The sequence below is a fragment of the Elgaria multicarinata genome, chromosome 2 (assembly GCF_023053635.1).
Source record: "Elgaria multicarinata webbii isolate HBS135686 ecotype San Diego chromosome 2, rElgMul1.1.pri, whole genome shotgun sequence".
Lineage (NCBI taxonomy): Eukaryota > Metazoa > Chordata > Lepidosauria > Squamata > Anguidae > Elgaria > Elgaria multicarinata.
Genome location: NC_086172.1, coordinates 74730779 through 74749661, shown reverse-complemented (window position 1 = coordinate 74749661; position 18883 = coordinate 74730779). Strand labels below are relative to the sequence as shown.

Below are 18883 nucleotides of genomic sequence, written 5' to 3'. Positions count from 1 at the left end.
TAAGATAGAAAGATCTCCTTTATTAATGAACCCCAACAATATTTCTTCAGATACAGGAGTTGTGAACTCAAAAAACTCAGAAGAAAAACAAGTTAATATTGCATTATTCTCATAAGAAATACTGCAACTCATTACCGGTAAACATATTGCAAAGCAAAACAGCTTGAAAAGGGAAAGGGGGAAAAAAGGGAAAGAAAGTAAAGTTGATCAAAATGGAATTAAGATTTGTTTTTGTTTTTTTGTTTGAACTATTAAGTCCTTGCAAGCACAGCTCGATTCCGCAGATCACTTCCCAAACTTGTGTAGAAAACATAACCCGATTGGATTTATTTCCTTAAGAGCCCAGAGAGGTGCAACGTTAAAAAGCTACGATTATCAGGTAGCAAGTGCTCCGGCCTTCTGCCACAGTTGTCCGACTCCACCTCGCCCCAGGCGTTAACGGGATGCAAATGTCTTCCCCCTGGCAAGAATTCAGAAGGCATCATTAGAGTGTTTCTGGTACCCTGTAGCCACATAATCATACCTTACAATCTCCGGACTTCTGAACCCAACTTATTGCCCTTTTAGGATAATGGGCCATCGCCTCCTTGGTTTATACCTCTGATGCCCTAAATCTTAATCCTATACTTCAGACTGAAGTAAGCTAATGTATTTGTGTTGTGGGTTAATTCAACATAACTGCATTTCCCCCCTCAGGTTAGGAAAAGCTGCACACACATATCAGGGAAAAGGGCTACAGAGAAAACAATGAAAGCAGCGTCTTACGTACACTGTGTACTCAGAAACAGAAGCTGATACCAGAATACAAAACAGATACTGTGTTAGTTGAGAAGTTCAATCATGGTATTTTTTTTCCACTTGTATGTTGCTGGTCTCATCCTAGCACAGCCTTCTCCAACCAGGTGCCATCCTCCAGATGGTTTGGACAATAATATCCTGCATTCCTGACCACTGGCCATGCTTGTTGGGGCTGATGGGATATCTGGAGGGCAGTGGGCTATGGAAGGCTAGTGTCCATTTGGTTCCAGAAAGGAGAAAAAGGCTATGCAAGGTGGTAGCAGATAAGTTGTCATTCAAAGTGTGACCTTAAATTAGAAGTTGCCACCATGGGAACTCCAGGTAACGTAAATCCTCTTTAACTAGTCATTACCCTAGTTGAGCAATCCATAAGGGCTAACGTAAACTGGCCAGTCTAACGCCCTGATAGGAAATATCCTCTAATCATGAAGAATTCTCAGCCAAAGATAGACCAGCAGGATAAAGTACCATCTGGGTACTCCCTCATGGATTCCTTTGTTTGAGTAATCTCCACCGAATAAGAACCTTGGAAGCCTGGGCTTTGTAGTGATAGATTACCCAGCTCTGACTAAATCAAGAAGCCAGGAGCTTGGAGTTTCTATTCAGTCATGGTCTTTGTTCTAGCTGCATCCTGACAACATCTTGAGTCATCCTGCTGTGTCTCAGCTGAACATGTAATGACCCTTGAGTCTGACCACTCAATATGACTTTTTGATTGTGGGACCCAATGTGGACAAATATTCTGCCACACTCCACATTTCTACCTGGAGCTCGCTTAGCTTGCAGCCCATTCCTCATGAACCGGCCCTAGCACTCTCCCTCTCCTCTTCTGGTGCTGAACGCATGTTTCCTGGGCCAAATTTTTTCTCTTTTCCCTTAGGTACTATCTCACTGTCTACTAGGACTAGATATCTTTGTTGTCTTGCATACCCAGACCAAGCTCACCTCGTGTGAAACACTGCTTTCTGCTCACAGCCATTTCAGTGGGGTCACCCACCCGCATTGGGAACATGGCTTCTTGTCATAGTAAGGAGTAGGGGAAAGGGATCTCCACTTGAGTAGGCAGCCACTTTCATAGGGCTGTGGATCTCGGTGGTTTACCTTCTTGGTTCTATGGGGTAGCAGTGCCTCACAAGGGGGCCATGGGCTATTAAGATTGTAAATGTTGGGTGTATTTTTCACTACAGAAAGTAGAGAACTACGGCCACTGTGCTGAGGTACACCTTGAACCAAATGCAGACTCCAAATTTAGCCAGCTCCCCCAAAGCTCTCTTACCTATCTCTGTGTGATGTTTTCCTCAGATTAGTTAGGATTTAAGGAGACCCCTAGTTCTCAGGACCTCCATTCCAAATTCTATATTTAAACTGCGTTCCACACCCTTGCTGGGGCTCTGTAATAACAGCTTAGCCAGACATTTGGTCTCCCCATCATTGCCTCCGTCAGCCCAGCCCAATTGGGACTTAAGGCCACAAAATGTGTGGTCTGAGGTGATTAATCCAAAACATGCACATAAAGGCTTAAAAAACAAGAATAACTTGTACCCACAGAGGGTTTCCAAGTGATCAAGTCCAACCAAAAAGTGAAGTTACTTATGTTTCCCAGACTCTGAAACAAGATTCCTTTCTCTACCCTTTCTTCCTCTTTCCCAAACTTGCTCATATTCTCCATTCTACCCCCTTTGGCACTAAAACTTCAGGTTCTTCCTGTTGTACTTCATCCAAGTTGTGCCTCACCATTTGCATAACCCTCCCTCCACTCCTTATTTGGCAAACCATAACGTTCTGCCTCTGTCTCCTCTTTCTCTATCATTATTAGGAACAGTCTGCCCATCCAGCACTAGGGAGTTGGTATAGTAACCAGTCATTCTTCTTTCCATTAATTTTTGTGCTTTTTTTTTTTGAGTTTGAGGTTTTTTTATTATTATTATTATTATTATTATTATTTTAATAAAAATAAAAATAAAGCCCAACTGATCTACAACAAAGGAAGTACTACAAGCCCTCTTGGTACCATAGATCCTGAATGGTCCCGCTAGTCCTTAAAACTGGTGCAAGAGATTTCCCACATGCTCTTAATTGCTTGTTAAGACTCAAACCTCTGTCACTCTGAGAAGCAAACAAGCTCATCTCAGGATTTACCAGCCTTACTTTTATTCCCTGAGGAGCCACAGAAGTAAACATCCTGAACCCAAAGTCCTTCAACATAGGGGGGGGGGGGAGATTGCTGCCTCCATAGAATCAAGACCCCAAAGTTGAACTGCTAACTTCAGCTCCTCAAGATAAACACACAATATGTTGGGTTACAGTAAACCAAGGAGACACAAGGATGGTCAGATAAAAGAGGAACACATAAATTAAAGATGCCGTTTTCCGCCTACACATGTATTCCTAGCTCAATGATGTAAAAACCAACCATTAAGGGCTGGAGTCCCTTTCTTGATAAGCTTGCTGAAATGGTCGTGTTCCAGATGTGTGATCATGAGTTTACTTATAATACATTTGTCATCCTTCTCCTCTGAAGTTTGCCACATTACCTCCTTTTGTCTCCTGGTCAATTGGGTTGGGGGAAAAATTCAGTACAAGACCCTCTTCCTAACTAGTTTCAGTCCAGCTTCACCATACCCCTTTTCACTACATGAAACAAGTTAGGCAATTACTTCACCCCTGCCTTTTATGTGTAGACTAGTTGCTACTTGGGAAGGAGGAAGCCTTGCCAGATAATGACTGAATTTCTTGTAACAATTTCCAGAGGGTTAGTTGTGTCACACAGAGGAGGGCCAGAATCTCTTCTCGATCCTTCCAGAGTGCAGGACACGGAATAACGGGCTCAAGTTAAAGGAAGCCAGATTCCAGCTGGACATCAGGAAAAACTTCCTAACTGTTAGAGCAGTACAACAATGGAATCAGTTACCTAGGAAGGTTGTGGGCTCTCCCACACTAGAGGCCTTCAAGAGGCAGCTGGACAACCATCTGTCAGGTATGCTTTAGGGTGGATTCCTGCATTGAGCAGGGGGTTGGACTCGATGGCCTTGTAGGCCCCTTTCAACTCTGCTATTCTATGATTCTGCAGCAAACCCCACAAAGAGCCTTGTGTGGAATCTTGAAGACCAGCACCTTTTTATGGCATGAGCTTTCATGAACTGCAGTCCACAAAAGCTTATGTCATAATAAATGCGTTAGTCATTAAGGTACTACAGGACTCTGTTGAATTAATTCAACTGGTCCACCTAATGCTTTGGGGGAAAGAGGGATGCATATGTGGAGTTTGATGAACAGTTAAAGTCATCACATCTTTATTATTCATCCTCATAAATTTCAAGGCTAAATGCTTTACTGAGAGTACTTGCGTATTTGCATAAAGTACAATCTACTCTCTATCTGTGAGGCAGCAATACTAAATAATTCACGTTCTTCTGTTCCTCTCCAAGTCTGTACTATTCCAAATAATGGACAAGACAGGACACAAGCAGCAGAGGCAAAAAAGTTGTTCCTTTGATACTCACGTGATTGTTTTCATTTCCTTCTTTTCTGCATCTGGCCGGGCACGATTCAGCACTTTGAGGAAGTCTGATGTTTTTGCCCTCATGCGCGTGTGAATGTAAGCCTGTATGTTATTTTTTTAAAAAACAAACACACACACAAAAGGAAGTTGAAGGGCACTTTAAAATTTCAACTTCATCTATCCAGTCTAAAATTACAATGGACATCAACAATCTGCATATAATGGCTTGCAAAGGGTCTGTGCACAGATGGCCAAAAATCAAAAGCAAAGCCTGCGACAACCCAAGTGTGGTTCTTGGCTCAGCCTGCCACTCTCTTTTCACCTTTTGCCAAACTGGAAATGCAAGAAGAAAAGGGAAGCATCTATTTCAAAGGAAACCATTGGATCACTCAACTCCTTGCCCTTTTCTCAATGGTAAGAGCAACAGAGGGGTGATGGTGGGATTACCTGGAGAGGAATCATAACCAACTGCTCTCTCCTCACTGAATTGCAAGGTTGAACACAGGTAGGCATTATTATTTTTTGCACAACCTGATGTCCCAAGGTGTGGACGATGGTGCAGCCTGCACTACATTCTATAATCTGTAACAGTTTATATGCCAATTAATATTATGTAGGTTTGAGACGGGAAAAGCCTTTATTGAATAAACACAAACTTTTGTGTGACTATCTGGATGCAAGCTTCATGCTATCTTGTCTTTCTGGCCAACCAGGCTTAGTCATTTGGGAAAGCGACAAAGATAGCACTTGAAAACAAACACTCTCCTGAAGCACTGCCTCATAGATATAATGGCAAGAATTTTGTAGGCAGCAATAAGGAAATAATTTAGGCATATAAATGAGGAATTCTGCGCATTAAATCTTCAAGACTGAGAGACATTGTGGTGTTGTAATTAGAGTGTAGGACTGGGACTCAGGAGATCTGGGTTCTAGTCTCCACTCAGCCATGAAGCTCAGTGGGTGACTGTGACGGCCACTGACTCTCAGCCAAACCTCATAGGTTGTTTTGAAGAGAGGAGGAGGATTATGCTGCCTTAGGCTCCTTGGAGGAAACACAGCATGTAAATGTAACAAATAAATTAAATATCCAGATAGAGTATAATTTTCCCAAACTACATCAGACTGTGAATCAGTAAGGCCCTTTACTTGTACCCTTTTCATTTACCTTGGAGCATTTGATATGATAGTGCAGGTAATCCCGGAATGTGTGGATCAAATTGATGGTGTTGTCTCTGGCAGCAGCATTGGTATGGCGTGGGAACAGCACTGCAAAAGATAACAAAGTGCTTATTTGCTATCAAGCATTACAAAGTTACATAGATACCCTTATTCCTGGGCCAGACACCCATTTGCAAGACCAACAGCATCTGCAGTATTAATATACAACACATTTGCACAAAGGGGTTTTAATGGAGTCTTTCCCCCACACTACACATAAAGGTTAAGCCTGCCTGAATGTGATGCCTTGGGAGAATTGTCTTTGGAAGCAATGTCTCTCTACAATACTAATACGGGAACTCAACCCAGTATTTAATAGATAAGAACTTGAGAGCCCTGCTGGATCAGACTAAAGGCCTATCTAGTCCAGCACTCTATTTCCATAGTGGCCAACCAGATGCCTATGGGAAGCCCACAAGTAGGATATAAGCTCAATAGAATCCTTCTGCTTGTGTTTCCCGGCAACTGGCATTCATATGGGAGGATACTTACAGCCATCGATAAATTCATGCAAGATAAATCTGTCTAATCCCCTTACAAAGCTGTCCAAATTGGTGGCTATCACTACATCTTGTGGTAGTGAATTCCAGTTTAACTATGCGATGTGTGATGAAGTACTTCCTTTAATCTGCCCAGAAACTCCTAGATTGCTCCATCCACTCAATTGCTAGTCTCAGTTGAGGACTTTCCTCAACACTCCTTGGTACAATTTTTCAGAAATCAGCTAGATAAACCATACCCAAGAAGCACAGTGGTTTCCTGCAAAAAGATGTAGTATGAAGCCTTTCATTATCTAGGGACAGAATACAGTTGTCACTGATCCAAAGCCAGGACACAGTATCCAAAAGGATCTATTCAGAAATATCTATTTGCAAATTGCGTGTGTTGAATTGCCTGTTGGCTAAAAGACTGACGAGGTTCACATGACAGGGCAACAAATCATGAATTAAGCCACGATTCAGGGGAACACGCACTGTATGCAAGCTCCTTTTGGTTTCTGTGAAAAATCAATGAGCCTGATAGAAGATTGTGGGTGTGATGTGCAAACTCAGAGCAATGAGTTGTTTATAAGCTAAACAACACAGCAATTTACTCAGGAGTTATTGTTGGGTTAACTGCTGGGTTATTTAGCTCCTAAATGACCCCTACATCTGGGTTCACACATCCTGCTGTCAAACTCCAACTGGGCTAACTGGAGGTTATTTAAAGTAAATGGAAGTAGTTCACGCACAGGGTGCAACCCAAGGTATCCAACCATGATGTGCAAACAGGCCCTCTGTAATTGCCTTCTCTGTTTCCAAGATTCATCACAAACAACTCTTGGCAATGGATCTTCTTTAGTATGATCTGCTGAAGTGAGGGAGCAACCTGGGAGAAGGTAATCACCAGATGGAGTTTCTTATCCTTGTGTTATAGTGGAAAGAGGAGATACTTTCAAGAGAAAGCAGGATTTATTAGTGATCCACAGCCAAGTGCTGCTAAAACTCTGAAAATTACTAGAACACTAAAGAAGCAAATGCAGAAAATGTCAAATACTGCTTTTTAAAAATTCTGTACCACAAGTAGAGGGAAGAAATCTTGTTGCTTCCTCTGCCACCCAAGAAATATTATAATATATGTTTATTACATTTTATTATGTTGATTCTTTTGGACAGTCTCAAATGTGACATTTATAGCCTGTGCTGGAACCAAATGTTGTGGCTCAAGAACTCCAACAAGCCACACTGCTCTGAAAGCCTACAGCAACTTATGCCATATACCCAAAGGGCATGAATACACAATACAGCCAACAGTGTGTCATGCACTTTACAGAACTACACCCACTGTCTCGGTAGGTAAAAATGAGAGAAGCTCAGTCCCCCATAATGGTTAGCATGTGTCTCTTCAGTGATGAGCAGCCTTTTTCAATAACTGCTAGTCCAAATGCATATTTTTATATCGCATAATATAGCTCTCCCCAGCACTTACAGCTGCTGATATACAGCCTAGCTGGGAAATCATTAAAAAGTGGCTTCAGAAATTATTTGCGAGTCTAAACATTGAAAGAATTGGGACATCTAGATTTTCTAATAGCTTTACCATACTAAATAAACAAAAAAAGCCAAAACGAAACCCCAGCATGAGGAAGAGAAACAGTTATCCAAGCTTACGCCACCCTTCCTTCACAAGACTTTAATAGCCCTGCACTTTCAGACAATGAAAACCAACTTTCTGGAAAGGAAAATCCCCAGAAAACAGAGATTCTATATCTGTGGATGCCAGTTAGTTGATGATACCATACATGCTATACTAAAAATTGTATGATACTTCAAGGGAAAAATATTTGAAGTTTAGTCTGTAGCCATTCATAGTAATATGAATAAAATCAAATATCTGCTGTCTACCACAGATAAGCCTGATATGTTTAATACAACCAAATCTGCAGTGAAAGCCTCCAAACTCAGGCAAGTCCATGAGGCTAATTGTTTGCCTCTTGTGGATGAACTATGTGTGTTTGATTTGTTTGCCTGTGCTTTTCCTTTTTGGGAAGTGATCCAAATAAATACTTTTGTACCTCTCACCTCATCTTTCAGGACCAAGGCATTAATCCTCTGGACAGCCAATTTATGATGCATTGGAAACGTCGCAGAGGGCTACAGCTTATTTGCATGTTAGAGGCATGCCATCATATTATTTGGGTGAATATGATGGATGGAGATGTAAATCAGGCAAATTTACTCCGCTCTTTTTAACTTGAGTCCTTGAACTACCTCTTTAAAGATATTGAAATGGGCTAGAAATGAGGAATGACAAACCACAAACGAGGTTGAATACTTCAGTTTACTTGACTTCTGGATTCTGAGTTTATGCCATAAACAGTCATCTTTTCCCACATAGCTACATGGGCTTAAACCATTTTTCTTTCCTTAAAAGCTAGCCTAAATTTATTCAATTGATTTAAGAATTTATATCCCACCTTTGATTACTGCTGTTCTCAGCCAACTTTGCAATATTAAAATAAATCAAAGTAAATGATAAAATCCAATGTATTATCATTAAAACAGTAGAACAAAACCATAAGAATGGCAGAGTAAAAAACAATTCTATGTTTTAAAAGGCCTAGGATCTTCTCCTGACACTGAAAAGACTCAAGACCAGAAAAGCCTCCCTGGGAAGAGCATTCAATAAGCAGCATTCCACAACCAAGAAGGCTCTGCCCTCAGTCAATACATGCCTATCATTAAAAGGAGAATGTCTGGAGATTACCGCGGCATAACTTAACGTGGGAGAAGGCAATCTAAGTGCTGCACTTTGAATTGTGCTTACAAACCAAACAATAGCCATGAAGTTGCTTAAGAACAGGTGAAATATGTTCCCTTCAGCAAGTCCTTAACAATCTAATACCAATTAAGTTCAAAAAGTTTTCAAAGACAGCTCTGCATACAACACTTTCTAGTATTGTACGTGGATGTTGATGGAACATGGATAACAGTGCACTGGCTTTCTCTGTCCAGGAGGGGTTATACCAGCCACAACTGGTGGAAGGTAATTTCACAGATGCCACTTAGAACTTGCCACGTCTTGGATACTTAACAGCACCCCCACATTGTGAATCTGATCCTAAAGGTGGAATGCAACTCCATCCAGAACAGGTTGAATAGCACTTCACAGATTCAAACCACCCACTAACAATGCTGCCATCTCATCTGGATTAAGCTTCAGTTATGACAGCTCAAAGAATCTTCTGGGCTCAGGTTTCTTTAGAAGTGGGCTCATAACAGCCTCCTTTAGGACAGACACAAACCAATACCTATCACAAGGCATTAACTATCTCTTGAACCCAGCTGGTAAAGCCTCTCCTGTTAGATTTTATAAATATAAGCCAAGCAGGGCAAGTGTCAGGCAAATGGGTGGTAGGTTGTTCTCCAAGCACCTCATTGACTCTTCAGAACTCAGTAACTGAAACTAATCCAGTGAAATGGGGCTAGAAGGTGCTCTGGATACAACTTCTAACTGCACTGCAGAATTAGAGACACCCAACAAAACATGCTGGGGTGGGGTGGGGGTGGGCTGCTCATCACCTACCAAAGAAGAGCAATTTCCATTGCTCTGCTGGCTCCTGAACTATATAATCAGTGGCTTACATTGTCAAAAGGTAGGGATTCAAGACAAGTAGGATTTCTTGTGGGAAATAGCTTTAATCTTGGTCAGCCACCAGATCCTTACCCAGGTAAGAACAGCACCCACTTACCAAAGGTGATGTATCCAATGTTGTCTCCTACTGCTGCATCCGTATCTTTTAGCTCCAAGGGGGGCTCCCTGTGGCTGAAGAGCACTTGGGGGGCTGTGTGGCTGGCACGGCGACCCTCCTTAAACTCCTGGAAAAGGACAGGGCAAGTCTTAATATTAATCAGAAACTTAAGAAACTCTCTGGGTAATGTAAATGCAACTTATTTTTGAGTAAATGTATTTAAGATCATATTATGTGTTCTGTCTTGTGTTCCTGAATTCTTCACTGTCCTCAACATTACCTCTCAATTTAACTTAGGAAAATACACAGTCAGGTGTTGATCAGTTTGTTACAAGAAGAGAAGTTTTGTGGACCTAATATGAAATATAACACATTAGAAGAGGAGATGCAAGCTAATGCAATTTGATGGAAACTCCTGTGGCTTTGAAGAAGCAATCTTTTATATTCTTCACAGAGGAGAGTACATGCAGAATCAGTATTATCAAAGTTTAATTCATATTAAGCATTTCTGGCATCAATTATTGTTACTTTCTATTTGTAGTTCTCCTTGCATCCACCCTAATGCCACCCCACTTGGTTTTAAACATCATCTTCAATTTTCTCTGCCCATCATTCATATCATGCTATTCCTCTCTCTCTCCACTAAGTTCCTTTCCCATTTTAACGTTCTTGTACTTGCCAAACAGCACCATGCTCTTGTTCACATCTTTCTCCTTTCACTATGCTCCCAATTCCTTTACTCTACTGACACTAATCTGAGGCTCAAGTCTTCCTAGTAATTTATTTATTTATTTATTACATTTCTATACCGCCCAATAGCCGGAGCTCTCTGGGCGGTTCACAAAAATTAAAACCATTCAAAGTATAAAACAACAGTATAAAACCATAATATAAAATACAATATAAAAGCTCAACCAGATAAAAACAGCAGCAATGCAAAATTACAAATTTAAAACCATGTTATTTAAAATTTATAGATTGTTAAAATGTTGGGAGAATAAAAAGTATTTATTGTAGTAATGAAGTTAGTCTTCCCAATTTTCAGGTTGTACAGAGGTGAAGTTAGAGAAATGCACTTTATCTGCTCAAGGGCTGTTTCATCTGTTTTTACTTCTTATAATCTAGCACTGAACCAAGGGCATTCCCATGGCATCAGGATTTCTTATAACTGCTTTCTCATTTGTTCTGTTTTTATTTTTCTCTTTACATGCACAGTCTTTAGCAGACCGTTGAATCTGCAAGTAGGTCCACCTCACCTTTTAATCACTGTATAGAGCATAGAATATTTATGATGATTTATAAATATAAAGAGGTAGAGGCTGGGACTAGATTAGGAGATACAATGTCACAACTGGTAACATGATTCTGATAGTGAAGTTCCATACCCTTGTCCTATAGTCATTTAGACTGCGTACCTGCAGGAAGAGTTCTCTGTACAACACCTTGTGATTGTAGGCACCTAGTATAGTATTCTCAATAGCAGCAACTGCACCAGCACTGTCAATTTTACAGGTGGAATGCTTCACTTCAAAGGCAATAGCCCAATGGTACTCCTGGGATAAATATGGCAGTCATATTCTCCTAGAACTCTACAGAATGTGTACTACCATACCTGCATGAACACCTTTCCAATCACTACGTCGTCATCATCCTTAAATACCGTGCTGAAAACCACTGTGACACGGTCTTTCTTTGATTCAACATACCTAGAAAGGAGACAAAACATTGACTGCTTAGGAGTTCCAAATCTTCTACGTGGGAAACCCATAGGGATATAAGATTTAAAAAAACAAGGGTGATTCACTAATCAACCAGCAGTCTTGATTCTGCTCACAAGAGCTATTTTATGGAGCTTATTTAGAAATCAACTACCAGAGCACAATCTCTCTCTTCACTTTGCTCCCCCTCTCTCAAATGTAGGGGCAAAGTCAAAGTTTATCACACGGCATCAGCTCCACTGTGGATAAGACTGATGATCTCCAACTGTCCAAAGCAGAAGCATGCAACTGTGCATCTGAAATGGCACTCACATGGAATTTCTGCCTGCAGCAACTTATGTATATTGCTGCACTTGCCAATGGTGACTGTCCCTCAGTCCCTTTTGCCCAGCACATAGTGCTGGGCCAAGACAGTTTGCTATCTGAAGTGGAGGCAAAATGGCTGCCCCCTCCCACTGGGGCCAGTACCTAAGAGGTCTTGCTATACGTTTAGAAATCAATTCCTGCCTTCATCTATCCTCTCATCCATATGCTACTACCTGAAACAGGCCACTTCATCCCACTGCTCGGCATAGTCAGCCCTTTTAGCAGAGAATCCCTTCCCCATATTTCTCTGTGAACTGCAGAAAAATTAAGGGGAAAGAGGCATTTTTTCCTCTGCCTTCACTTTGGGGTTTTGAAGGCAGCAGCAGTTTTACACTTCTGCCCTTGGCAAAAACAGAGTGGGAAGGGTGCAGAAACCACCTCTCCGTTCCCCCAGAATCTTCCAAACATGCCCTCTTCAAGACCCACTTCTCTTTTCTGGAGGAGTAAGCACAAATAGCAGCTGGCTATTATGCCAAGGCAAAGTTTGCGGACACCTGTGTACAAATGGCTCCGGAGATCTGCTCTGTTAGCACAAGCCTAAATCAAATATTGTAGTAGCGTGGGGATTCCCTGAATCTGTGGGTCAAGCTTGCCACATGGACATGAAAGTCTTGCCACATGGACAGACCCACCCCATAAGATGCAATTTAAAGCTACCATGCGGTAGCTATTTTGTGTACATTACCACAAATCTCTGAAACTTTCAAATGTAACTCTGATCTGTACAACGAAAACACAATGTAGATGACAGATCAAGTCAGTGACATCTTTCACCTCCATGGATGACTACACATCCTTATGAGTAACATTACTGATACATACAGGACACCTGTATATCATTGATCTGCATCATGTATTTGCAAAATAGAGCCTTCAAGCACAACCAAGTATTAACACTTATTTATGGACAAGCAGATCAAAATTTGCTACTCATCAGTCTATATCTAAATGTGTTTTTGGCTGATAGACAGCTGTACATAGCTGAACATGGAACGTTTTGGGCATCTTTAAAATCTCAGGGTTTGGGAAACAGATTTCAAGATATGGGAGATGAGAAGACCAGCTGTTTCTTACAAAGTCTCATCATCCCGGTAATGGATGACAGCTCTCTTCTCTCCATCCTTTCCTTCCTCCTGGAACTTGAAATATTTCTCGAAGACTGAGGCAAAGCAGTTGCGTTTCAGCATGCCAGCTTGGTGTACAATGGAGTCTTTGGCAGCAGGAAGGTTCTCCAAATCATACAGCAAAGAGACATTGTAACCTAGAACAGGTGAATAAGAGAGTACTCACAGCATTCCCCACCCTCTGGTCAGATTTAAGTATATCACATTTTGGAGAAAGCAATACATTATTGATCAGTTATTCTTCCCAACTCTCAAATGGGAAAGATTCAAATCAGGTGTCTGAAACATTAAACATGCCTTCCTCCCCCACACGAGGCAACCATTTCTATTCCTTTCCCCAACTCTGAGAGAAACTGTTCCAACCCCTGTATTTTGTAACAAATGAGTGGGAAGCAGTACTGTCACAGGTAACCATGGTTTTCCAGAGCTTCTGAGTGCCTGTCAGTCTCTTTACACAGAACAAAGAATCCCTAACTAGAGGAGCGGGGGCTTGCTTGGGGGCGGACCCAAAATCATAGCTTGCGCTGCTGAGAAATACAGCTCTGATGTTCTCAGCTCTTCGTGTAGAACATGAAGGGTGGGCTTTTTTTAAAAAAAAAAAATAGCACAGTGACAAGGAGTTCCCAACTGCGAGCTGGCTTGAAAATGTGGAGCATAATTTCTCTTTCTGACAAGCTGAGAATAATTATATTGTAACTGCAAACTGAACAAGTATCAAGGCACAAATTATGCCAAGGCTTACCAGGCTCTGGAGTTACCAAGTAGTTTCCATATACTCTCTTCAACAACTAGAAAGGAGACAGAGGAAAGTGTTGTGAGCTTCGATATGTATTCCCGTCTGGTCTCAGCAGCACTTTCCTGCCTTTCACATCTGCATTGCTCTTAAAAGCGCTGTTACAGTAGTCCCTTCTGATGCGTACTCAGCTGACAGTAAAATAGTAGCCTTATTCAGGTATTCTATACTTGCCATTACCTCTCCTGCTGGACCTGTTCCATATGCTGATGCTATGAAAAAAAAATGGGTGTAGCCAGGTGTGGACTTTTGAGTGAAAGGACTTATGAGCTCTGCTCAGTTCTGGTTCCTGGGCTCAGAATTCTTACATTCTAAGTGTATGCCTTCTTCACCAGGTTCCAGTCGATGGATCTCAGGGTTGTAGTAAAAAAGATCTTGCAAGCCTGAAATCTGCCTACCCTGCCCTAGATTCTAGGGGTTCTTCCTTTCAGCGCACAGCAAATTTTCCCTTTCCTCCATTTATGGTTGCATTTTGTTAGGCCAGGAGGAGAACTGGGTGAACTATTCAGTACATTCCCAACATCAATTCCATCAAATGCTCCCAAGCCAGTCAGCCAGCCAGGCTGAGGCAATACACTGATGTTCAGTCACGCAATTAAGTATCAGCAGTGGGAGGAGGGGATAAAAAGGAAGTAAAGTTGCTCTGTGGAAACAGATGAGGCAGCGCTTTGGAAGGGGGCATTCCAGGCATTAGCTGCTCCATGCTCTTTTGGGGTAACTGGGATGTTTATTTAAAGTGGCTCTGATTTCTCCCTAGCTTTCTAAGCAAGTAAAATAAAAGATTCAGGGCAGAATCCAAGAAGGCACTTACGCCTCCAATTCTCTAGAGTCCTGTTGATTCTGTTGGGCAACTCGTGAGTCCTGCTGATTCTGTTGCCTGAGCAGGACCCACTGCCTGTGCAATAGCAATTTAACTCCTCCCAGGGGAAGCCCTGCAACAAGCGGAAACACTTGCGTCCAGTTCTGGGCTCCACAATTCAAGAAGGACGCAGACAAGCTGGAGCGTGTTCAGAGGAGGGCAACCAGGATGATCAGGGGTCTGGAAACAAAGCCCTATGAAGAGAGACTGAAGGAATTGGGCATGTTTAGCCTGGAGAAGAGAAGATTGAGGGGAGACATGATAGCACTCTTCAAATACTTAAAAGGTTGTCACACAGAGGAGGGCCAGGATCTCTTCTCGATCCTCCCAGAGTGCAGGACACGGAATAATGGACTCAAGTTAAAGGAAGCCAGATTCCGGCTGGACATCAGGAAAAACTTCCTGACTGTTAGAGCAGTGCGACAATGGAATCAGTTACCCAGGGAGGTTGTGGGCTCTCCCACACTAGAGGCCTTCAAGAGGCAGCTGGACAAGCATCTGTCGGGGATGCTTTAGGGTGGATTCCTGCATTGAGCAGGGGGTTGGGCTCGATGGCCTTGTAAGCCCCTTCCAACTCTGCTATTCTATGATTCTATGAACTGGGGCAAGTCAGCAGAGCTCCCTTACACAAACACTGCCAACTTGCTCCCTTCAAGAAACTAGCACTTCTGCTCATTTCCAGTTGCCCCAGAAATGCTAAATCTTCCCCCGTAAGTGGTGGGTCTTGCTTGCAGACAGTAATTGGTGGAGCATAAGGGAAATTGGGAGAGACATGAGCATCCTGTTGGATTCCACCCAGAGACTGAACTACAGATTAAAAATGTGCTTTTGTAAATAACACACTGATGGGCATTTTGTAGCTGGCATAGTTCCAGCCATTATTGCAAGACTAAATATCCTCCTGAATCCAAAGCCCCACTCTGGGTGAGTAGGAGTATTGAAATAAATAAGCAGGGAAAGAGTTAATGCCCTCCCCAACACACACACACACACACACATACACATACACACACACTTTCTGCTCAGAAGCAAATCCTTCCAAAACTGCTTTTTCATGAGCAATGCACCCGTCAGGGTTTTAAAATATGTGCAATATCTAGGTTGTCCCTTAGTTCTGAAGTTTTCATAGACTTTTTATGACACAGCTCTTCTCAGATGCCCCTATAAGTGATTCAAGCAATTTTCTGAAATGTTTTCTACATATGCCCCATACTAATTGCAGGATCTGCTCTTCCTAAGCAGTGCAGCATGAGCCCTGTTTAGTTGTGCAACATTTGAAAACCATTTCAGGAACTGAGTCACACTTTCTGCTGAGAGATTCAACCACAAGAAACAGAAGAATGGCTCTTTCTACCATAAATGGCTCTCTGCAAGAAACCTATACTTGCCACTTCACACGTCAGTTGCAGAAGTAGAGAGGGAGCCCTTGCAGCCTGAAATAGACTCAAGCAGACCTAGAATAGGAGAGGTTCTGCTTTGAAAGTGTTCTTAGAGTAAAGTCACACTTACTGCTTCTAAAGTGATCTGCCCTGACAACCCCGTCAAGGTTTCAATGGGAAAGCACAAGCACTTTAACAGGAGTGTTCCAGTCAACACAAGAAGAGAAGCCCAGGCCAGCGAGCTCGTGCCATCAGCTCCTGAAGAATCCTTCAAGCAGTCTGAGAGAACTATATTCTGTTTCTGGTTTTGGGTAACATTTTTGTTTGTTTTCTATTTTAAAAATCATAAACCGCCTTGGCAGAAACGCAGTATATAAATATTTCAAACGAACGAACAAACAGTATAGGGACTCGAATTAGCTACCCTGGTTTAATTTTTACTTGCTTGGACCAGGGCTTCATTCATTGAAATTTGGATGCAGAATTTTGTTTGTTCCTTCAGAACTGTGTTGGCTCTACTGTTTCTAGGAATATGGCATTATAGAACCCTATGGCAGTTTACAACCAAGCCCTATTACCAAATCACAAGTAAAACACCTTTATTATAATACAACGAAGCCAGCAAACAACAATAACCAGTGTTGAACTGATACTTCTCAGTATCCTCCAACTTTTCAACAATTCCCCGAGTTTCCAGCTAGTTACTGGCTCCCCACTTTTCACAGTTCCTTTTTGGAGCAGTTACTGTGCTTCAGCAGATGTGCATAAATCTCCAACAGTTTTAAAAAACACCTTGAGAGGGCAGGTGCATGGGACAGAGTGAATGGGGATGGGGGACAAGTGTAAGTACTGCTGGGCAACCCATTTGCTCTGTCCCATTCAGCCACCATTCAAAGTTTTTTTTAATTGTCAGGAATATTTGTGCAAATTTAAAGGCTGAAAAGAAAATGGAGACGAAATTTGCACACCTGCAGTAACTGCTCCAAATCAGAGCCATGGAAAGGGGCGGGGCAGTTATTAACTCCCATTTCTAGACCAGCTGGAGATTCAGGGAAGTGTTGTAAGGGTGACACTAAGAAGCATCAGTTCAAGAGCTAAAAGTGAGGGGATTCCAACTCCAAGGGGGAGACATTGTCCCCATCTCTTTTGGTGCATTTACTCCATTTGCATTTCCCCCTCATTTTCAGTGCTTCTGATATATGCTACTGGGTCCTTCCTTTCTCGAAGTATTATTTCTCCCCTGGTCCTTTGCAACGGTGTGCAAATTAGCCTATATGCAGTCTCACCTTTTCAATTATTATTATTATTATTATTATTAGCATTTTTATACCGCCCAATAGCCAAAGTTCCCTGGGCGGTTGAATGTTTCCTACTCTACTTTCCCAGCTCCCTTTGAAAGCAGAAACATACAAGGAAATTGACCAGGCAAGACTACACATATGGGCCAGCAAAATCTGCACTTTTGTAAAATATCAAAATCATAAAATAATAACAACAACAACAACAGCCACATTTGTGCAACTTTGAGGCATTGAATTTTTGTCTAAAACAGGTGGTGAACGAAATGCTCTGACAATGTGTAGCAATCAGAGTGGAGAGGGGCCAGGACAAGGAGATGAGACAAGTGGCGCAACAAAGGAGATGGGATAGGTGCGAGGACTAGATTGGAGGACTGAGGGGAAAACAAGTTGTACTGAGCCACTGTACGCCCAATCGTCTGTTGGGAGTCTCCAGGTTAAGTGAACCAGGCTATGCCTCCCTATTTGGACAGAATTTCTCAACTCCATGCAGTCACAAAGAACATATTACTCCAAGTATTCATTGTTCTCACAACAGGAGGGAGAGAGAGAATTTAAGATCTCAATGCATCAGGAAGAGGAAAATTATAGGTAATTATTTTCAGAGTACCTGGGTCCAAGCAATTTAGGTCTACTTAGGTCAAAGCCAGCTTTTTGACTTGCGGCCATAACGTCTATCCTCAGTGATGGTGTTTAGCAATGCCAACTTTTATTAACTTCAATTAAAGTTCAAGTGCTGAATTGTGCCCCGAATCATGTTCTATGCAGATGACTACTTGGCTCAGCCTAGTCTATCATACTGCTGGTCTGGGTGCAATCAGTTTACAATGTTAAAGCATTTGGCTCTTCTTGAAATTTTTATTATATCAAGGAGGCAGAGGAAGCAGCAAAGTCCATGAGAGTCCTTGAGAATAAAACAAGGTAATGAACAGGATCTCTTTTAGCAGATAAGGTAGACTGATGACTAGCTTATAAGATAGTTATGAAGAGATAATCAGGGCAGAAGAGACACCCCCATTAGAATATAAGATACAGACTATAGAATATATCCATTCTTACCTCATCAGCACCATGTTCCTGGAGCTCTTTGTAAAATTTCAACGCAATACTGACCATAACCTTTGTTTTATCAGCATTAGGGTTGGAAATATGGTAAAGGACTCCATCGAAGTCTAGGAAAGAATCATTTGAGAGATGAGGGGCACTTGCATATTTTCAACCTACCTTTTAAAAACTTTCTAAAATAGAATATACACACTACATAATGCTTATGTGGCTTTTGAGATACTACTACAGAGCCTATAAACTAACCACAGTAAACAAAACTGCGGCTATGTAAAAAGCCAGAAGCATTTGAATAACAATTGTATCATGACAGGGCTGAACAAGTCTGACAACTTTGGTTTCTCTATGTTTTTCATTTTTTCAATCATAACTTTGTTTTGTCCTGTTTCTGCATCAGTATGCAACTTTTTTTTTTAAAAAAAAGTCTGTATGAAAATGCGTATGCAATTTTGTGTGCATTTCTCATGATACACATATTTTTTGTACACAATTTCCCCGCGTATAGGGCATTTTCTGCAATATTTTCTCTAAC

General features: G+C 41.8%; 1 protein-coding gene across 1 annotated transcript in view; it reads right to left on the bottom strand.

Annotated features, from left to right (window-relative positions):
- Nucleotides 1-18883, bottom strand: part of ARPC2 (actin related protein 2/3 complex subunit 2) — a 29635-nt gene continuing 10752 nt past the window's right edge. Inside the window, exons 3-10 of the mRNA XM_063116732.1 lie at nt 18346-18458; nt 13700-13745; nt 12908-13094; nt 11362-11455; nt 9750-9876; nt 5466-5566; nt 4302-4402; nt 1-460 (exon numbers count right to left, since the gene is read on the bottom strand). Coding sequence (XP_062972802.1) covers nt 436-460; nt 4302-4402; nt 5466-5566; nt 9750-9876; nt 11362-11455; nt 12908-13094; nt 13700-13745; nt 18346-18458 — 794 coding nt within the window. The 3' untranslated portion in view covers nt 1-435. The remainder of the gene's footprint in view (nt 461-4301; nt 4403-5465; nt 5567-9749; nt 9877-11361; nt 11456-12907; nt 13095-13699; nt 13746-18345; nt 18459-18883) is intronic.